This window comes from Lathyrus oleraceus, chromosome 7, assembly GCF_024323335.1.
Source record: "Lathyrus oleraceus cultivar Zhongwan6 chromosome 7, CAAS_Psat_ZW6_1.0, whole genome shotgun sequence".
Taxonomy (NCBI): domain Eukaryota; kingdom Viridiplantae; phylum Streptophyta; class Magnoliopsida; order Fabales; family Fabaceae; genus Lathyrus; species Lathyrus oleraceus.
The window spans coordinates 236,946,784-236,965,694 of record NC_066585.1 but is presented as its reverse complement, the minus strand read 5'-3'; the positions used below and the strand labels follow the sequence as shown (position 1 = coordinate 236,965,694).

The window sequence follows — 18,911 nt, the reverse complement described above, 5'->3', positions numbered from 1 at the left end:
CCTTGGGAGCATTTTTATACATATAAAAATGAAGAGAAATTCGAAATTGGAATTAGAGAAAATGGACACCGTGGTTGTGATGAGCGCGAAAAATGGAGAAGGATTCATGAAGGAAGTTTGTGACTTGGGTTTGTTGTGGTGGTGAAGGTGGAAGCTTTATGGTGGGGTTTTAATGGAAGGTAAGGGTTTTTAGAGAGATATGGTGGAGAGGATGAGATTAGTGAGAGATAATGAGTGGAAAGTGAATCACATCAAATTTTTGGGAAGGGTTAAGTGGGTGTAATGAATGTGTATTGGGTTTTAATGATGGGTGGGGCCCATACAAAGTCCAAGTTATTTCAACATTTTTCAAATCTGCAGGCCTAGCACGGGCGGTCGTGTTTGGCCTCTGTCTATCCAACTCTCAAGGGCGGGGTCTTTAGTATTCTTGACATGGGCGGTGTCAGCTGACACGGGCGACCGTGTCAAATTTTTGCCAAGGTTCAATTTCCTCATGCCTTTAGTGCTCCTGACACTAGTCGTGTTACGAACCACGACCGACCGTGTCAGGATGTTGTTATGCTCAATTTTCAGACTTTTTCCATAGTCCTGACATGGGTTGTACCAGTTGACACGGGCGGCCGTGTCAGGCTGCTGGTTGCTCATCAAAGATTTTCCTTTCTCTTATTCTTAGATATGGTCCTTTCTTCCTGTACGAATTTCGTATTTATGTGAGTACCTTCTCCTTTTTATGCAAGGAATTGTACAAACATAAAATAACAAACAAACACAAATAATATTTAGAAATAAAACATGTGGGTTTTCTCCCACGAAGTGCTTCATTTAACATCGCATGGCTCGACGGTTTACCATACTATCAGTGTTGATAAACATTCTTTACAAGGCCAATTCCCCGTCCTTGAGGATAAGGCTTCTGCTTATTTCCTTTTGCGTTTGGACTGGAACTAGGAATTGAAGTTTCTAATGGAGGTAGTGATACTTGAGAAGGCCTTCTTGTATCTTTCTCTGGTGTTGGTATGTTACTTTGCCTTCTCACCTATGTCCTGATCAAGACTACTTGATAGTGATGTTCTTTTTCTACCCCTAGCTCCTTGTTTTTAACAGTATTCAATGTTATTTCCTTATCATAAACTTTTAAAGTTAACGTTCCCTGGTCCATATCAATATTGCATCGACTTGTCTGCATGAAAGGTCGAGCAAGAATTATGGGTGTCTTTTCATCTTCAGGTATGTCTAGGATCACAAAATCAGCAGGAAAACTCAAGTCCTCTATTGTCACCAATACGTCTTCTGCTATACCATATGCATCCTTTCTCGAGTAATACGCAAACTTCAAATTTGTCTTTGTACCACTGACATTATTAATACCCAACTTGTGGTAGATTGATAATGGCATCAGACTCACACTAGCTCCAGAATTAATTAGTACCTTATTGAAAGTTCTCTCTTTTATTGTGCATGATATTGTTACCGTTACAAGATCCTTCTGTTTCTTTGGAATTTTCTGCCCTAGTGAATTTGCACTACACTTTTCCTTCAAGGATACGGGTTCTTCTGTTGTTGGTTTCTTTTCGGCCATTACCTCTTCCATGAATTTTTTGTACATGGGAATTCGCTCGAGTGCTTTAAACAAAGACATATGACTCTCTATCTTTTTTAACATTGTCATGAATTTCTCAAAGTCTGACTCTCTTGGATCCTTCTTTGTCACTCTCTAAGGATATGGTAACTTAATCACTGGTTTAATATCCTTTTTATTTTTCTCTTCAGTTGGCTTACCGGGTGGTATAACTTTTTCCTCTTTAGAGGCCCTCTCCCTTTTCGTCGTGACGATATTAACATTCTCATGATTTCTTGGATTTTGAACTATTTCACTTGGTAAAGAACCTAGTGTTCAAGAAATTGCTATTTGTTGTGCTATCTGACCCAACTGAACTTCAAGAGTTTTTATAGAGGCGGTGGCGTTTTTATGATTTTTTCTAGTGTCTTCTTGGAATTGCATATTTTGAGTGACCATGTTTTCAATGGAAATCTCCTAGACTGCTTTCTTTGGAGCTTATTATTGTTGTTGTTGTTGATATTGAGTATGATATTGACCTTGACCTTGTTGTGGAACATTCCCTCTCTAATCTTTCCAGGAGAAGTATGGATGATTCTTCCAACCTCGATTGTAAGTGTTGGAGTAGGGGTTATTTTGCTTCAAAATTTTTATCTCTTTAATTTGCTGAAGGGTGACAAAGCAATACACAGTATGGTGAGGTTCGTTACAGATTTCATAAGTGATGGTCTAAGCAAGTTGAACTTTAGCTACCTGTTTATGTTCATAGCTTTCAATTTCTTTTCCACTTCAGCAACTACTGTATCTTCCAACCGAATTTTATTAGTTTTCAGCTTTAAATTTATAACTCCCTCAGATTTGCTCGTATACCTATCATACAATTCCAGGTGCTCATTGGCAGTTATCGCTTCAATGATCTTTTTAATACCGGTGGCTGTTGAGAAATTTGTTGAGCCACCGACTGTTGTATCAATCAACTATTTTGTCTTTATTTTCAGCCCTTTAATAAACATCTGCATCTGTTCAGTTTGATCCATATTATGAGTTGGGCAAGCTACTAGGACCATTTTGAATCTTTTATAGGCATCTCTCGAAGACTCACCATCATTCTGTTTGAAGTTCAAGATTTCATACCTTTTTCTCAGAAATACCGATGCTGGAAAATACTCATTTAAGAAAGCAGTTTCCATCTCTTCCCATGATGTAATGTTGTTTGCTGGGAGAGAATAGAACCATTCTTCCGCCTCTTCAGCTAAAGTGAACGAGAACATTCTTAACTTCTTTGCTTCGTCAGTATGGCCATCAATTTTCAATGTAGTACTCATGGTCAGAAATCTCTGCAAGTGCATGTTTGCATCTTCATTTACCTTTCCGGTGAAATATTTTCTTTCAAGTTGATTGATTGTGATAAGATGTAGTTGAAAATTGGTCACATTCACCGATTGATTTACAATTGTTAATCTACCATCCGGTGCATTTGTGCCTCTATAATCACCAAGGAGTCTCTCTGGAGGTGGAGGTAGAACTCGAGGAAGATCAACCATCGTTTATTTTTCTGAATCTGAATCTGAGTGATCATAGATAACTTCTTCTTTGGAATTCAATCTAGCATGTCTGAGTCTCTAGTGAAGGGTTCTCTCGATTTCCGCGTCAAAAAGAAATTTAGCTGAGGGCTCTCCTCGTATACACAGATTAATGAATGAAATTATATAAATGATAGTTATATAAATGACAAAAAAATAATTTTATTGCAGAGAAACAAAGATTCAATTGAACTAAAAGTAAATTCTATATTTTAGCAGTCCCCGGTAACGACGCCAAAAACTTGATAGGAAAAATAGCAAGTGTACTATTTTTCCTTTTATAGTAATAAATGGGAAATTCCCCGAATGTCGATCTCAAGGACTGCAAGTTAATATCGAGTTCAAATCATCATTCAATTAAAAAAAACTAGTGTTGGGGTTTTTAAATTAAAAATTATAAAAATAAGGGCAAAGGAAATTAATATGTAAAATAAGAGTTTGCAAGGGAAGAGGAACAATGACATTAAAAGTGTATAATTTGTCCCTGTAACAACTCCGAGCCACTATTGCATCAACAAATATCAATTACTACCACTTCTCAAGGGTATTTTCTCTCAAGTCCTTGGTGAGAAAACATTTAATAATTCAACCCTAATTTCTATGTACATAGGAAATTATCGGTGAAATTAAACCTTATTATATCAAGAATGCTCTGATTCATACAAGGTATCCCTAGTCCTAGGTGATCTCTACTCCAGATTAAACTTGTGAAAACCTTACCAATGGCGGTCCAGCCTAATTGAGAACCATACAACAATCTCAATTGGTCCGAAATAGAAAGCATTAAACACATCGAAAGATTACCGTAAAAATAATATTATAAATGCAATCATAAACTCAAAGTCATTACAGATCTAAATCAGGGAGACCCCCTAGCATTGGGGGGTTTAGCTACCCATATTGTTCAAAACAGATTCAAGATAAAAATACACATTACAAGTAATTGAATCACTTGGATCTTCAATTGCTTCCACTCATGAAAATCTTTCGCTCTCCGAATTCTTTTATGTCTGTAATTCTCGATCGTCTGACAATTCTTTGTGCTCTATTTTCTCCCCGTTCCCAAAGTGTCTTCTTCTCTCATAGAAACTCTCCTAAAATAATGAAAATCCCTTGGCAATGGTTGGAAATCCCTAAAACATCGTTGTTGCTAAAGCCCGGAAAAAAAAGCCCATAAATTGGAAGATTTTGCGCCTGGGATGACACGGGTGGCCGTGTCAGCTCCTTGCCTTATCCTTCTCTCCAGCTTCATTCCAAGTGATCTGACACGGGCTGTGTCAGCTGATACGGGCGGCTGTGTCAGGCCCATGTCTTGGCCATTTCTTGTATTTTTTTATTTGCCTTCATCCTGACACGGCCCGTGTCAGGTGACACGGTGGCCGTATCAAGCCTCCTATACTGAAAAAATCTCCTTTTCTCGAACGCCTAAACCTTCCACTTTCTTGCATTGAGTCCGTTGGATCTTCTACGTGGACCTGGAGGGCATAAACACAGACAACCAAAGCATAAAATCTCGAAAACACAAAATAAAACTAAAAATTGATAAAATGCTTAAATAACTTACGGAAATGAAAAATAACTTCAAATGTACCATAATGCGCACAAAGTATTCCTGAATCCTTGGTTTCTTATCGAATAAGTAATGAAAATATAGTGAAAATAATGACCGATCAAAACCCCAAACTTAGCTCATTGCTTGTCCTCAAGTAATGTTCTACACGACAAAGTGTGTCACTTCCCAAAACTGAATTCTTACCACAATACTGTTGAGATCTTTCATCAACACCTTCATTCTTCCTTTCATAGTCCCTAGTTTTCCTAATTAGTTTTATGTCGCACTTCCACATTGACGTACTGCTTCACCTGTCAGCTTATATCACACTCTCACCAAGTATCTCCAGGTTAAAGTGTTTACACTCACATCTCAGAATATGCAATATCGACTCATAAATTTAAATAGTTTCTCCTTTTGTTTCAACTACTCACAAGACACACTTTTTGAGGTCTTTTGGGTTGTAACGGGGCTTGGGTTACAGTGGGGTAAATATAAACAAAAGGGAAAATAAGTGGTTTGGGTTTAGAGCCAATGTCATTATTCCTTTCATTGTGTTTGTTCTACATCTCATTTCCAATTCTTTTCTTTTTCAGTTTATCAAAGGGTTTCACCAAAGTGTTATTATCAAGGGGTTTTATCATGGAGATGTTACTTATTGGGGAAGACTAATAAGCATTCCTACTTGGGAAATTGTATTGGTATAGTTGTGGATTGAACTTCGATCTTCATCGGTATAAGAACCGATAACTCTTTATTGGCAAGAAAATTGATGTAAGACCCGAAAGAGCTGAAGGAAATAACAACGATATATGAACCATAAAATAAGGTGACAAAAGGTGTAAGAACCAAAGTGAAAAAACAAACTGTGTAAAAACTGAAGTGAAGGTATGATGACGGTGTAAGAATCAAAGTGACTAGATGACAACGGTTCAAGAACCGAAGTGAATGAATGACAACGGTGTAAGAGCCAAAGTGACTAAATGACAATGATGTAAGAGCCAAAGTGACTGAATAACAACGGTGTAAGAACCGAAGTGAACAATGGTGTAAGAACTATAAATAGGATATTATCATGGATAATACTAGAGCAAGAACTTCTATTGGGGAGTTCTCTAAGAAGACTAGAGTAAAAAGAAGATTGATATAAGAACTCGATGTATCTACTGGGAAGAATGGTGTCACACAAGATGATTGTCTACTAGGGAATAAACTTCCACGCGAGGTTCCCTAAGGAGCGTGAGTATCGAGGAAAGTCTTAAGAAATCCTTGCAAGGATCTGGTGAAGGAACTGTATACCATTACGGCATACCAGGGACAATGCTGCGAAGTATTTTCTGCTTGGGGAATGAGTTCCAAGGATACTTGCTGCGGAATTGTCCTTAAGACTGACTCATTGGGGTGTACAACAAGAAAAGATTTGGGGAGAAGCTTAAACTGAGATCTATTGTAGACTTAGCTGGGGATGAATCCAGACTCTCATGATGAGTCATGAGTCTCATTCTGTGTTATGTATCTATGTTATGTATGTATGTTTAGAGGTTGTATGACGTAATACTCCATATTCATGGATATGCTATGTATGATGTGATGCATGAATGTGATGTTCTAGATGATTCGTCCATGGATGATATAATCATTTGGAGAATAAGATTTATTTTCTTTCAGTGAAGAGTTAAGCGGGACCTTCGGAAAGTGGCTTTTGAAGGACGGGTTCTATAATTGTTAATGGGGATGGTTTTTTTTGTAGGGTTCCAGGTAGGATTGAGCTTTTATGAGGTATTAAATTCCGAGAGTGGTCGGGCTTTTTGGATGCAGGTGCCAAGTAGGATTGGGCTTTTGTAGATGTTAGATTCATGTTATGGGAACGTGCTAGATGAATGAGATGATATGCATGGTTTGATGCTAGAGCATAGCGACATGAGGAATGAGGATATTATCCCGGATGGTACTAGAGCAAAAACATCTGCTGGGAAGTTCTCTGAGAAGAATGAAGTAAAAAAGAGATTGGTAGAAGAAATCGATGTGTCTACTGGGGGAGACTGGTGTCATGTAAGATGACTGTCTTCTGGGGAATAGGCTTCTAGGCGAGGTTCCCTAAGGAGCGCGAGTTCATGGGAAAGTCCTAAGAAATCTATGTAAGGATCTGGTGAGGGAATTAGGGCATACTGGGGACAATGTTTTCAAGTATTTTCTGCTTGGGAAATGAGTTCCAAGGATACTTTCTAGGGGATTGTACCTAAGGTTGACTCACTAGGATGTACAACGAGAAAAGAGCTAGGGAGAAGCTTGGACGGAATCTATTGCCAATTTAGTTGGGGATTGATCCAGACTCTTATGAGGAGTCCTGAGTCTCATCCAATGCTACGTATTTATGGTATGCATGTTTAGAGTTTGTATGGCGCAATGCTCCACATTCATGAATATTCTACACATGACATGATGTATGAATGCGATGTTATGGAGGATTCGTCCATGGATGATATATTCTTTTGAAGAATAAGGATTATTTTCTTTCGGTGAAGAGTTAAGCGGGACCTTTGGAAAATGGATTTTGAAGGCTGGGTTTTAAAAGTGAGGATGGGATTTTTGTAGTGTGCCAAGTAAGATTAGGCGTATTGTAGGTTTTCCTCAATCTTGAGAAGTCTTTCAACCAAGAAATGTGAGTTTTGTTGTTGTACCAACTTGTAAACGTTGTTGAGCAGTTCATTTTCTCCTTGCCTAAGTTGAGAAGTCTTGAGGAGTTTTGAGGAATGGTCTCTAGACATTGTTGTCTTGGTTAGTCTGAAGTTGCTAGAGGCTTTGGAGAATTTCCCATCCAATGATCGTTGGTTGCAATAGAGGTTATTTGAAGGTTTCTCCTTATAGAAATTGCTGAGATAATTAAAAAGTCATAAGGATTTAGAAGACGCTCTAGACGATAGTTAGAGGAGCTCGATTTTGAGGAGTTGGAATTGAAGGAGAAATCAGTATGACAAGATCAATTTCTATTGTTAAAAGAGATGGAGCTTTTCTCGAAAAAGTGGGGAGGACCTACAAGGTTAACACTCAATCACCCAAGTCAGTAAAGTCAAAGAGATGTAGTTTTTAGTAAAGTCATTGAGCTTATATACGACAAATGATTAAAACCGCTTCTGTCTAACCCGATGTGAGACGCGAGGAGTCGTATGATCATATCAAACGACGGATAATGCACTAGTAGCTAAAATTAAATATCTGACTTTTGACGAGACCCCAATTATATTTTTATTCGCTAAATAGAATCTACATTCTAGGCTTCATATTAGACCTTTTTCTTTGGGTATGTGGCCAACTCAACACAACATGTAAACACATCCCATAAATATAATTCGGTTAGTAATTGCAAATATATATGGATATGTGGCCAATCCAACACAACATGTAAACACATTCCACAAGTACAATTCAATTAGTAATTGCTAGAGTATAACCACTAAACAATTTCTAATATAATAAATTTTATGCAAAAATAAAAGGTAAATGGACAACATGATGTGTTGTTGCCTGCTTTTTTTTGTTTTTTTAATAATAAAACCAATCTTCTTAAAAATTACAATTATTGACTAAAGAGATGCACCATTAATATATATACTTACTAAACTTCTTTGGAAAAAAAACATGTAAACTCTATCAACATAGAGTGTATATATTGAAAAAAAACTAGAGTATTCATGGAACACGAATTCCATCTAATTTAATATCAACATTTAATATTTGATAACTAATATTTGATAAATAGAGCTTGATTAAGATTAGTGTGGATTAAACCCTCTTTGATGGTGTGAGTTGGTCGAGAGAAAAGGCAATATGTCCTACAATCTTATCTTATCACGGAGACGGTTTGATTGTTAGGACGAGCAAGTAGTTACCTCAAGAAAAACCAAAGTTATTAAACCTACCTTAATTATTTATTTCAATTCAATTTAGTCCTCCGAGTTACTACTATAAGGCATAAGCAGTGATAATAATGGTGAGAATGAGAGAGTGTATGATAGGGTCAGTGATTAGTTAGTGTTTATGAAGATGACAATACTTGTTCCGTTATGTAGCAAAGTAAGAATAACAATAAGCAAGACACTCTCAAATCTTGTTTTGTTTTTGTATTTTGAAAAGTGATGTCGCTTGCTTTGTTTATGCATCACCCATCGGCCATCACATAGGTGTGTCTGTCTTTCCTGTCATTTTAGAGAGAGACAGCCTATGACCCTGCAACTGTAACACATCAATCTCACACGTGTGACCAAAGCTCTTCTTTCTTTATTAATTAATTAAATAAATAAATAAATAAACACTGACACCAACTTGTTCAATTAAAATAGAATGCCAGTCTCATTACCTCCTCAGTCTGGACACATAACTACTTCAATCTCTCTCTCTCTCAACTCAACCCTTTAGCTGTTTTATGTTCTTGTTACTTCTCCTATGCACTAAAATAAAACTGCTTTTTCCACTTTCTTCTTCTTCTTCTTACCTTTCACTATTTGTTTCCTCTTTCTCCTGTTAAATATTCTCTTATGTTATATAAGATGAAATCAGCAAGTGTTAAAGATAACACGAATCTCCTAACTCATTACCAATCTTGTTATTCTTCTCCTTCCATGGGAACTGTCTATGCAAATATGGATTCTCTATCACTTCACTATGCTGCTTCTTCTTCATCTCAAGACTGCTATGTCTCTAAGGAGGGTACTTCTACGAACTGGTCTTCACCACTTATGAGAGAATGTTATCTTACAAGAAACTTTGAAGAAAACAGCAACAGTGATGATGTTGGGGAAGGAAATGGTTCTGATTCTGGTGATGGTGTTGAAGAAAACAGTCACAAAATTAACCTAAATGAAGAGCCCAACCCTAATGAGAATAATACTGGACATTCTAAACTATGTGCGAGAGGTCATTGGAGACCTGCAGAAGATTCTAAGCTCAAAGAACTTGTTGCTCTATATGGTCCTCAGAACTGGAACCTCATTGCTGAAAAGCTACAAGGAAGATCAGGTTTGTGAACAAAACTTATGCAAAAAGAATGTCTTTTTTTTTCTTTTCTTGTTTAAACAACTTTTATTTCTTTCCTCTTTTTGTTGTGTCCTCTTTTTTTGGTCATTTTCTTTTCTTGAGATTTTTCTCTTTTTGTATTTGAAGGTAAGAGTTGTAGACTTAGATGGTTCAACCAGTTAGATCCAAGAATAAACAGAAGAGCTTTTAGTGAAGAAGAGGAAGAAAGACTAATGCAAGCTCATAGGATTTATGGAAACAAATGGGCTATGATTGCAAGGCTTTTCCCTGGAAGAACCGATAACGCAGTTAAGAATCACTGGCATGTTATAATGGCTAGAAAGTACAGAGAACAATCAAGTGCTTACAGGAGAAGGAAGCTGAGTCAATCGATTTACAGAAGAATAGAAGATAACACAACAAGCTTTGTCTCAAGAGATATAGATCCAGTTTCTTCATCCTATTCTTCTTTCAACTTCCCAAATGCCTATAATATCACTACTTTTCCATATCCATCTATTCAGGCTGGTGTTGAGTGTGGCTTAAATGGTTCATCTTCCATGAATGGTGTCAAAGAAGCAATCTCAAGCAACAAACAGTCCCTTTCTCCTATTCATTTCTTTTCAGGTATATATGTCACTATGATCATGTTTAGATTAGTGGTGAATATCACAAAATTAATGTTTTCTTATATGTCACTATTCGGTTTGATTTGCAGGAGCTAATAGTAATATGTATAATCAACCAATGGGTTTCTGCCATAATTATCCCCAATATATGATGCCAATGCAGCAACAACAACAAAGCAACAATCACAACAACAATAATTCTAACATTTATAGTTTCTCATCAAATTCAACCACAGCAGCGACAAGAGCACAAATATTGAACAGTGAAGTTTCACTATCATCGGTGGCAGCAGAAGAAAGAAATCAAGTTCTGATGAGTAATCCCCCTCCACCTTCAGATGCAACTCCATTTATTGATTTTCTTGGAGTAGGAGCCACATGAATCAAAGTTACAAACCAATAACAAAATCTGCTTCCATTGAAGCTTCTCAATATAGGTGTGGTCCAACATAAAGGAGAAGCCATTAGAGGTAAACTGAAAGGATAGTTGCTTTGGTTTGGTCACACTTCTGTTCATATCACCTTCCAATGGGGACTCTCTCCAAACTTCAATAAAATTCATAACAATAATAATAATATAATTCAATTTTATTAATATTACTTTAACTTTTCTATATTCATTAAATGAATCCATCTTATCTGAAATATCTTTGTCTACAATGTTTTTTATTTTGTTTCCTTTATGTTGAATGTGTCAAGAAAGCCAAATGAAGATTGATATTGATATGGATCATGATATTAAATATGTCATGAAACATTCTCTATGCTACTTAGAATAGGGCTAATTTGTTAAGCATAAAAGGTAAGAGGTTATTATTTTATTAAAACAATTTAGGAATCAAAAAGGACTTGAATAGAATAGAATAGAATATAATGCATACGTGCAAAAGGCTAGGGAAGGACAAGCAAATATAGTCCTTATTTTAAGGCTACTTTTTGGGATTATAAATATGTTTGTTTCAATTTGAAATTGCTATTCAAACAAGGGTGTTTGACTTTTGGGGGAAAGGTGATGGAATTGATGAAGATAGATAAGAAGAAATGAGAACATACTTTCTTCATGGGTCTTTGGTATGCAATAACTATTGCACAAATTCAGCAAGCAATGCATTTAAGATGGTTGAAGTGTTTAACAGCTTCCCCTCCTCATCAGCACAATTTTGCTCTCAAATTAAGTTCATGACACTCACATGGATGATGTTGCTTTATACTAACTGAATTCTTTTTGTGATACTACTACTTGTCTTTCATGGTAAAGTTTATTTCTCAACTAGGTGGTTTGGTGGAATTCGGCATTCATTTTAAACTATTTCAAATCTTAGGTATATTCAAGAATTACTGTACATTTAAGACATCAAAATGATATTATTAAATAAGACAAATATGGGTATTACTTTATTTTTTAAATACATTTATTTTTAAGAGTGAGAGGACTAGCTCAACTAGTTTAAAACTAGTTGACTTAAGTGTTTAATTAGAAACACAATAAAACTAGTTGTGTTAAGTGTTTAATATGGACTTGAATAATATTACTCAAGCTCTGGCCTAGAAGAGTTGTCGGATGATACTTAACCATAAAAAGTCATTTATTTATTATTTTTATTAGGAATTAAAATATATTTTTTTATAATATTTATTATAAGTATTGTATATAAAGTATAATATTTTAAATAGAATAAGTTGAAGCTACCATGTTAGTTAAAACAAATATCATAAAATATTTTTAAATAAATATAGGTTTTAAATTATTTTTAAAATATGTATCCTTTATTTTTTTTATGGCAAAACTCTCACTACACCGATCAACTAGTACAAGTGGGCCTCAGGCTCATTTTGTTACCCAATTCATTTGTTTTGTTACGTTTTGAAATGCAAACCCTAGCTATCTCATGAGCTTCTCTGTTGTTATTGCGACTATTATGGAAAAATGGATTTTGGGATCTGATTCTTCATCTTAAACATCGTACGACATGTCATCCCCGCGTGGTTTCTGTGTATATTTTCTACTTGAACTCAAAAACATTCTTATTCGCCTTTCTACTAATATCTCAATCCATTGCAACTTTCATTGTCAACATTGTCACGTTGCAAAAAATACATGAGCGCATCGCACGCTCGAAGATACAACATAGTCGTCACCGACCTTTATTTATTGCAAAATAAAGGAAAAATATCGATAAAATTCAAGGGGAGGAGAAAAAGGGTAAGAAAGTCGGTTATGCAAAGGGAATGTATTAACATCTCTCACACCCGTTTTACTCAACGGAAACCCTTTTGATTGTTCTTTGCGAGAATGAGTGTTACTATCTAAAAGTTACTTGTAAAAGGGGGAAAAGATTTTTAAATTAGTGTGCTCGTCGAGGATTCGGGCCCTCGTGCATATGTATTCTCATAGTGCAATGAGAAAATACATATGTATTGTTTGTTTTTAGTGAACCATGTCAACGTTCGCGTTCTAGCAGTTAAACATTGCTTGTATGCTCGCGCCTGAGAGACTTAAGCGTTGTTTATTTGCGATAGAACGAAAATAACATGCCCATTGTGATTTTTTTTTTTGAATTCCCTAAGGCGGAAAAGTGAGTTTGGTGGGTTGTGATTGATTTTATTTTTGAAAAGATTGTTTCGATTTGAATTGCACTAAAGTCTATGAACGAAGGTGAATACTTTGAACAACTGGGTCAGGCGTCCCATATCCAAAGATATTCAAAATGAGGATACGAATATTCCCTCTTATTCATTCTCCATTTCTTAAGGCTCGTGGCATACAATTCAAATCGTATTTTTTTTTGAATTTATTTGCAAAAAGAGTTTTAGTCTTAAATGGATAAGGAAAGAAAATGGGTGAATATTATTAGAGTGTCGTCTGCGGAAAGATATTGGATGTGGAGAATGATAATTATTCGATTTTAATTGCACTAAAGTTTATGACGGGAGGTGAATACTTTGAATAACTAAGGCATACACCCTATACTCAAAGATACTTAGAACAAGGGTAGGACACATCTATATCATTCTTCTCTGTTACTTAAGACTCGTGGCGTACAATTTGCACCATGACTGACAAGTGTTGAAAGAAGAGTCTTTTTTGTAGTGCTTGATGTCCAAAGTCTTCAGCCTTGAGGTCTTGCATGATGAACTTGACTTCGAGATCTAGTGTGGTGCAAGTGAAGGAATCTAATCCCATCAGGTGATCAAAAGATTTGTGATCACTTGACTGGATAGGAGAATTAGATAAATGTTGAGAGACTAATTAATCAAATAAAATTTTGATCAATCAACCAATCAGGGATAGGATCAAGTCATGGATGACAAGCACATGAATTTTAAATTGATAGAATTAACATCATGAAGGAATTAAAATGTTAACGTGCATATTAACAAAAATTAAAATAGCCAATTAAATGCTAATTAAAATCTAATATTAACATGTATTATTTCAAGAATGCCTAATTGAGACTTATTTCTAACTAAACTAAAATATGCATTAATTATTATTATTATTATTATTATTATTATTATTATTATTATTATTATTATTATTATTATTATTATTATTATTATTATTATTATTACTTTCTATTTTCAAGTATGTTTCATGTCAAAATAAAATTTAGAGAAAAAATTCAAAAGAATTAAACTGAACTAAAGTATATTAAAATGTATTAAAGTGCATTAAAGTGTGAAAAAAGTGTTAGAAAGACATTAAGTACATTATCATGAAAATTACTACTGCAGAGGGGTGTACAAGTCAGAAGGAAGTGTGGCCTGAAAACATAGTCATTGGAGCTAACAGATTAAGGCCTAATGCAAAGTGTGGTTATTGTGTTTAGCAGGGAGCTATGCATAACAAACAGGTAGTGCAAATAACAAATAGTGGGCTTAGAGCACTAAGCCCCAACTGAAATTACAAGAGAGAAAGAAAAAAATCAGCGACTCCATCTTCTTCCTCTCATGCTCTTCTTCTTCCATTACTTTGCACCACCACCCGAGGCGGCGGAGTTGCCAGGATCAGCCAAGTTGCAACATCAAAAATACTCATATCCATCTCCTCTTTCTATATCTCTCATCAATTTGGTTCAACACTCCACTAATTCTCAGAATTGAAGCAAGAAAGTCATGAACCCTAACTATGAAAACTAAAATTAAATGACAGAGGTGAAGAATCAAGTCACTAAACCTTGGTGTCATACCCTAATTTTCAACCCTAATATGCCACCATCATTTGTATCATTTGCATGAAATCTAGCATCTTTGCGTTACTAACCTATTGAAAATACAAAAAGATTTTCAACTTTGTTTGTCTTAAGCTAGGGTTTTGCACCAAGACCTTTCAAAGATTGATCAATCAAGACTTGACATGAGTTTCAACATTTCAAAATCCTTATCCTTCTCAAGTGATCAAGTAACTTCCATCAACAAGAATCAAGTTCAAGATCATTACATCTCAAATTCATCAAGGCCAAAGTTCATTTGACACCCTCAACTAGGGTTTTGACCCAAAGTCAACTGGTTGACTTTTTTGCCAAGGCATGATCCTAAAGCTTGATGTATGGTTCAAAGACTACAAATACATCATAAGTGATTCATTCACATCATCCAATGTGCCAAAGAGATCCCATTAATTAAATATTGTAAGAATTAGATTCATCTGATATAAAGTCAACTGAGGCAAAGTCAAAGTTTAACTTTTGACATTTTTGCTCAACCATGGACTTCTCAACTCAAGGATCATGAAAATATGATTGATGGATGCATTTGATCCATAGAAAACAAGAAATTGGAGGTTAATTGCAAAAAGGGCAAGATTTGGTTTTGTAAATTTTTCGAAGTTATGAAAAAAATACATGTTCAAGTACCCAACTTTCCAAGACCATAACTTATGATCCAAGCCACCATTTTCTTTGCTCCAATGATCAAACTAAAGGTCTTACTTCATACATCAACTTTCTCCTTGATGATTGATTCCCAAAAAATGCAAGGATTTCAAGTTATGAAGCCATGAAGTTGGTACCATAAAAGTGACTTACTTGATCATCATTTTTCATCATGATCCACATTTATTAAAGGAAAACTCCCAACATGCACGTTGTAGAGTATGGTCTTAGCTTTCCAAAAAGTCAAATATCATGAAATTATCATATTTGAGCTAGGAGTTTTGAAGAGATGAAGTTGGCTCTCCAAATATGAATTTTGGGTCATTTTCATGGCAAGGTCATCATGCAACCTTGAACCAAAGCTACACAATCTTGCTTTGCAGCTATCTTGCTTCTAAATCTCACTCTAATTAGAAGATAACACACACTTTTAAGCCATTATCCAAGCAACCAAGCCATTACACAATGAATCATTCCATTTTTGGCATAAAGGTTACACTTCCATTTGTGTAAAGTGGCTTTAACCCAACATTAAGTACCATTGAGCACCCAAATGGTTTTGGTTCTGAGCATACCAACTCTAAACCTAAAGTCAACTTTTACACTTCGGACAAAACTCAACAAAACACTCCATGCACCCCATGATTTTGCCATGCTTCCCACTTGGTGTTTTGTGCAAGAACCAACCAAGCAAGCAAACCAGTACAAGACACAATTATTTGATGATATCTGAAGCTTCTTGAACCCTCAAGGATCACTATAAATAGAGGACAAAACCTTAGCTATCCACACACCAAGCTCACCAAGCAAAGCTTCATTTTTGGAAGCTTTTGACCTTAACCTCCATTTCTCTCATCTTGCTCGTGCATTCTACCAACCAAGGGTTCCAATCACCTTTTGGGAGTTCATAAGCATTAGGAGAAGCATTAAATAGTAGCTGAAAGTGGTATTGAAGAGGAATTGAACCTTGCTCCAATAGGTATATTCTTTCACTTTGAAACTCATTATACATGCATCATTTCCTTGTGATTTCTGAAGTAAATATGTAGCATTTATTGTATTAAGTTTGATCATTAACTCACATGCCATTTATATTGTTGTTTATGTAAATTTAAGTTGCATGAAACCTAAAGTTTTAGTTCTGGTTTTGGCCTTCGTGCATCTTCATCTTTGAGTATTAGCTAAAATCTATCAAACCATTATGTTCCTTACATTTTTCTAAGCAATTCTAATCTTTATTTCATGAAAAATGGTTGAGAAATGAGAGAGATATGATTGATGGAAGATTTGAAAAACAATGAAAGAAAAAAAACGAAAATAAGAAGCTAGAGGTTGAAGAAGATGCAGACATGGCATGGAAAAGTCAAACCAAACACATTTTTATAATATATACAATTCCTTGTTTTATAATGAACGGATGTATAGCCACCCCAGTGGTAGAAGCGTGTGCCCCAAGTCACTTACAACCAAAAGGTCTAGGGTTTAAATCCCCCTCACCCTAAACTTTATTTTTTTTATTTTTTCCAAACAGTGCATGGAACCCCAGACTTTGGTTAAACGTTCATTTTTCTTCATAACTTCAAATATCCATAACTTCATGATCCTTTCACAGTTTTGACCCATTCTTTTTGCCATGTGTTCACGAGAATGTCTATTTTATGGATCCACAAAAAATACCAAAAAATAATATTTATTTTGACCATTTTTATTAGGTAGAAAACAAGTGCATTTTATGTTGTTTTTAGGCCTTTTAATGGATTTTCTTTTATTGTTTCCTTGTTCTAAGTGGTCATAGATGTTTGTGTGACCAATGTATATTTGTTTAGGTTTTGTTTGATGTTGGTAGTATTTTGTTTGCTTAAACGTGATCATATTTTATTCTAAGTGATTGATTATTTAGATAAAACTTAGGGTTTTGTTTAGATGAATCTTTTGAAGCATTTTGATGCATGATTAGGATTTCCACTTAAGCTTGGTCTTATCATGAACTTTGATTCAAGTTTAATGTTTACCTTGTGAAGACTTATAATGTGATGCATGTTTGACGTGAATTGATTCATGTGTTGTTTACCATGTATCAATGAATGCCTTTACCATGTCAAATATGATTTTGTCTTCACCATCAATCTGTTGTGTCTTGTGATGTTATGTGAAACTTCGTCATGTCTTGTTTATGTTTATCTTAATGCCTAAAAATCATGATCAATATTGTCATCCATACCTCACTCACCTTGTAATTGTCATTGTATTTAGCCATATTTTGTGCCTTAATGTTAATGCATGTTCAACCTTGTTATTGTTTATATCCAAGGGAAAAGAACCATGACATTCTTGTCATTTTACATGTGTGTGTTCATCCACATCCTATAAAAGTTTGCTTCCCCTTAATCTAAAACTTATAGATACAATCTTAGGTTCCCCTCAATGTAAACATTAGGATTCTCTCTCTCTCTCTCTCTCTCTCTCTCTCTCTCTCTCTCTCCTTCTTATATCCACTTTCATATTAAACTTTGACTTAGGTCATTGTTTTCCCTTTTATTTCTTAATCAAATGCTTCAAAAAACTTAATCATATTCAAAGATCTTTTCATAAGACATAAAAAGCACAAACTTAATTCAAACCCTTTCCCCACTTTGGCTTTTATATGTTTAAAACCTTTTCATAAAAGGATTAGACATGAGCATCCCTAGTTGAGATTTAAATATCCTACCCCATAATATTTTTGAGATTGATATTGATTCTTTTCCATTTGGAAGAGGTATGTGGCATACTTGTTGGTTCTATATCCAAGTGAGAGCCCTTCTTTCAATTTGACGCAAAAATCTATCTTCCATATGTTTGTGTTGGTTTAAAAGTGAGTTTTCTCCTTAATATGACAATTTGTCTCTTTCTCATAAAACCAACCCCAACAAATCCCTTTTTACTTTTGAACCCGAACTACGAGGTTTTGATCCTTCACGGGTACGTAGGCATAAGACTCAATGTCTTTCCAAATCATCAAACATTAAAAAGATGTTTTTTTTCTTATCTCCCCAATCAAATATCAAACAATTTTAAACCAAACACATATATCTAAAAGGTTCCTGTAAAGTACTACAGATGGTTAGGGTGCTAATATCTCCCCTTTTCATAACACCCCATACCTTAGAATCCCCCCCTTTTTGCTTAGCTTAAGTTTAATCTTCTAGATTTGCATATACATATTGGGTTATTTTTGAATTTTTCCCCTTCCCTTGGATAAATTAAAGTTAGGTGGTGATACTTTGATTCATGAGTCAAGACTAATCATTAGCTTGGTCTCCGATTCTTCACTGAGACATAAATGGCGACTTCACTGGGGATAGAATATTAAGTGGGTGATACATAACTTGTTTATATGTGTTTATTATTATTATTTGTTGCTATGCTTTCTTGGGTTTTATTATGGAGATCTATAAGTGGTGAGGAAATCCTAACCCGGATTAGAGAATACAAATAAGATAGGATATTGGTATAATCAAATTTACATATCTGGAGTAATCCTAATCATGATTAACATATGATATAACCCCTCTCAGTGGAGACCCCTTTGATGGTAATGTTTTTTGTTGCGAGTAAATCGTAGTGGCATTATTATCTTCGACCTAAGAGTCTAAGAAACTGAGGATATTTAGAACCCTTTCCACCCCTTTAAGCCTTTTTAGGATGTAGTGCGAAGATTAT

The 18,911-nt window shown here is 35.2% G+C and overlaps 2 protein-coding genes across 2 annotated transcripts; one reads left to right on the top strand and one right to left on the bottom strand.

The window, feature by feature from the left end:
* Nucleotides 1-1,036: 1,036 nt before the first annotated feature.
* LOC127103152 (uncharacterized) lies at nt 1,037-1,663 on the bottom strand. The gene has a single exon (XM_051040430.1). It carries the CDS (start codon nt 1,661-1,663, stop codon nt 1,037-1,039), a length of 627 nt encoding a protein of 208 aa, XP_050896387.1.
* A 7,383-nt stretch (nt 1,664-9,046) lies between these two features.
* LOC127107389 (transcription factor MYB117) lies at nt 9,047-11,733 on the top strand. The gene is made up of 3 exons (XM_051044667.1): nt 9,047-9,709; nt 9,854-10,333; nt 10,425-11,733. The coding sequence occupies exons 1-3, from the start codon at nt 9,229-9,231 to the stop codon at nt 10,715-10,717; spliced, it is 1,254 nt and encodes a 417-aa protein (XP_050900624.1). The 5' UTR covers nt 9,047-9,228; the 3' UTR covers nt 10,718-11,733.
* The last annotated feature ends 7,178 nt before the right edge of the window (nt 11,734-18,911 follow it).

What these genes read in the sequence shown, in the direction of transcription:
- LOC127107389 (XM_051044667.1), top strand. Translation starts at nt 9,229, where the DNA reads ATGTTATATAAGATGAAATCAGCAAGTGTTAAAGATAACACGAATCTC. An exon ending in AAAGCTACAAGGAAGATCAG is followed by an intron (nt 9,710 to 9,853) that starts GTTTGTGAACAA and finishes TTGTATTTGAAG; the next exon opens with GTAAGAGTTGTAGACTTAGA. An exon ending in TCCTATTCATTTCTTTTCAG is followed by an intron (nt 10,334 to 10,424) that starts GTATATATGTCA and finishes TTTGATTTGCAG; the next exon opens with GAGCTAATAGTAATATGTAT.
- LOC127103152 (XM_051040430.1), bottom strand. Translation starts at nt 1,663, where the DNA reads ATGTTAAAAAAGATAGAGAGTCATATGTCTTTGTTTAAAGCACTCGAG.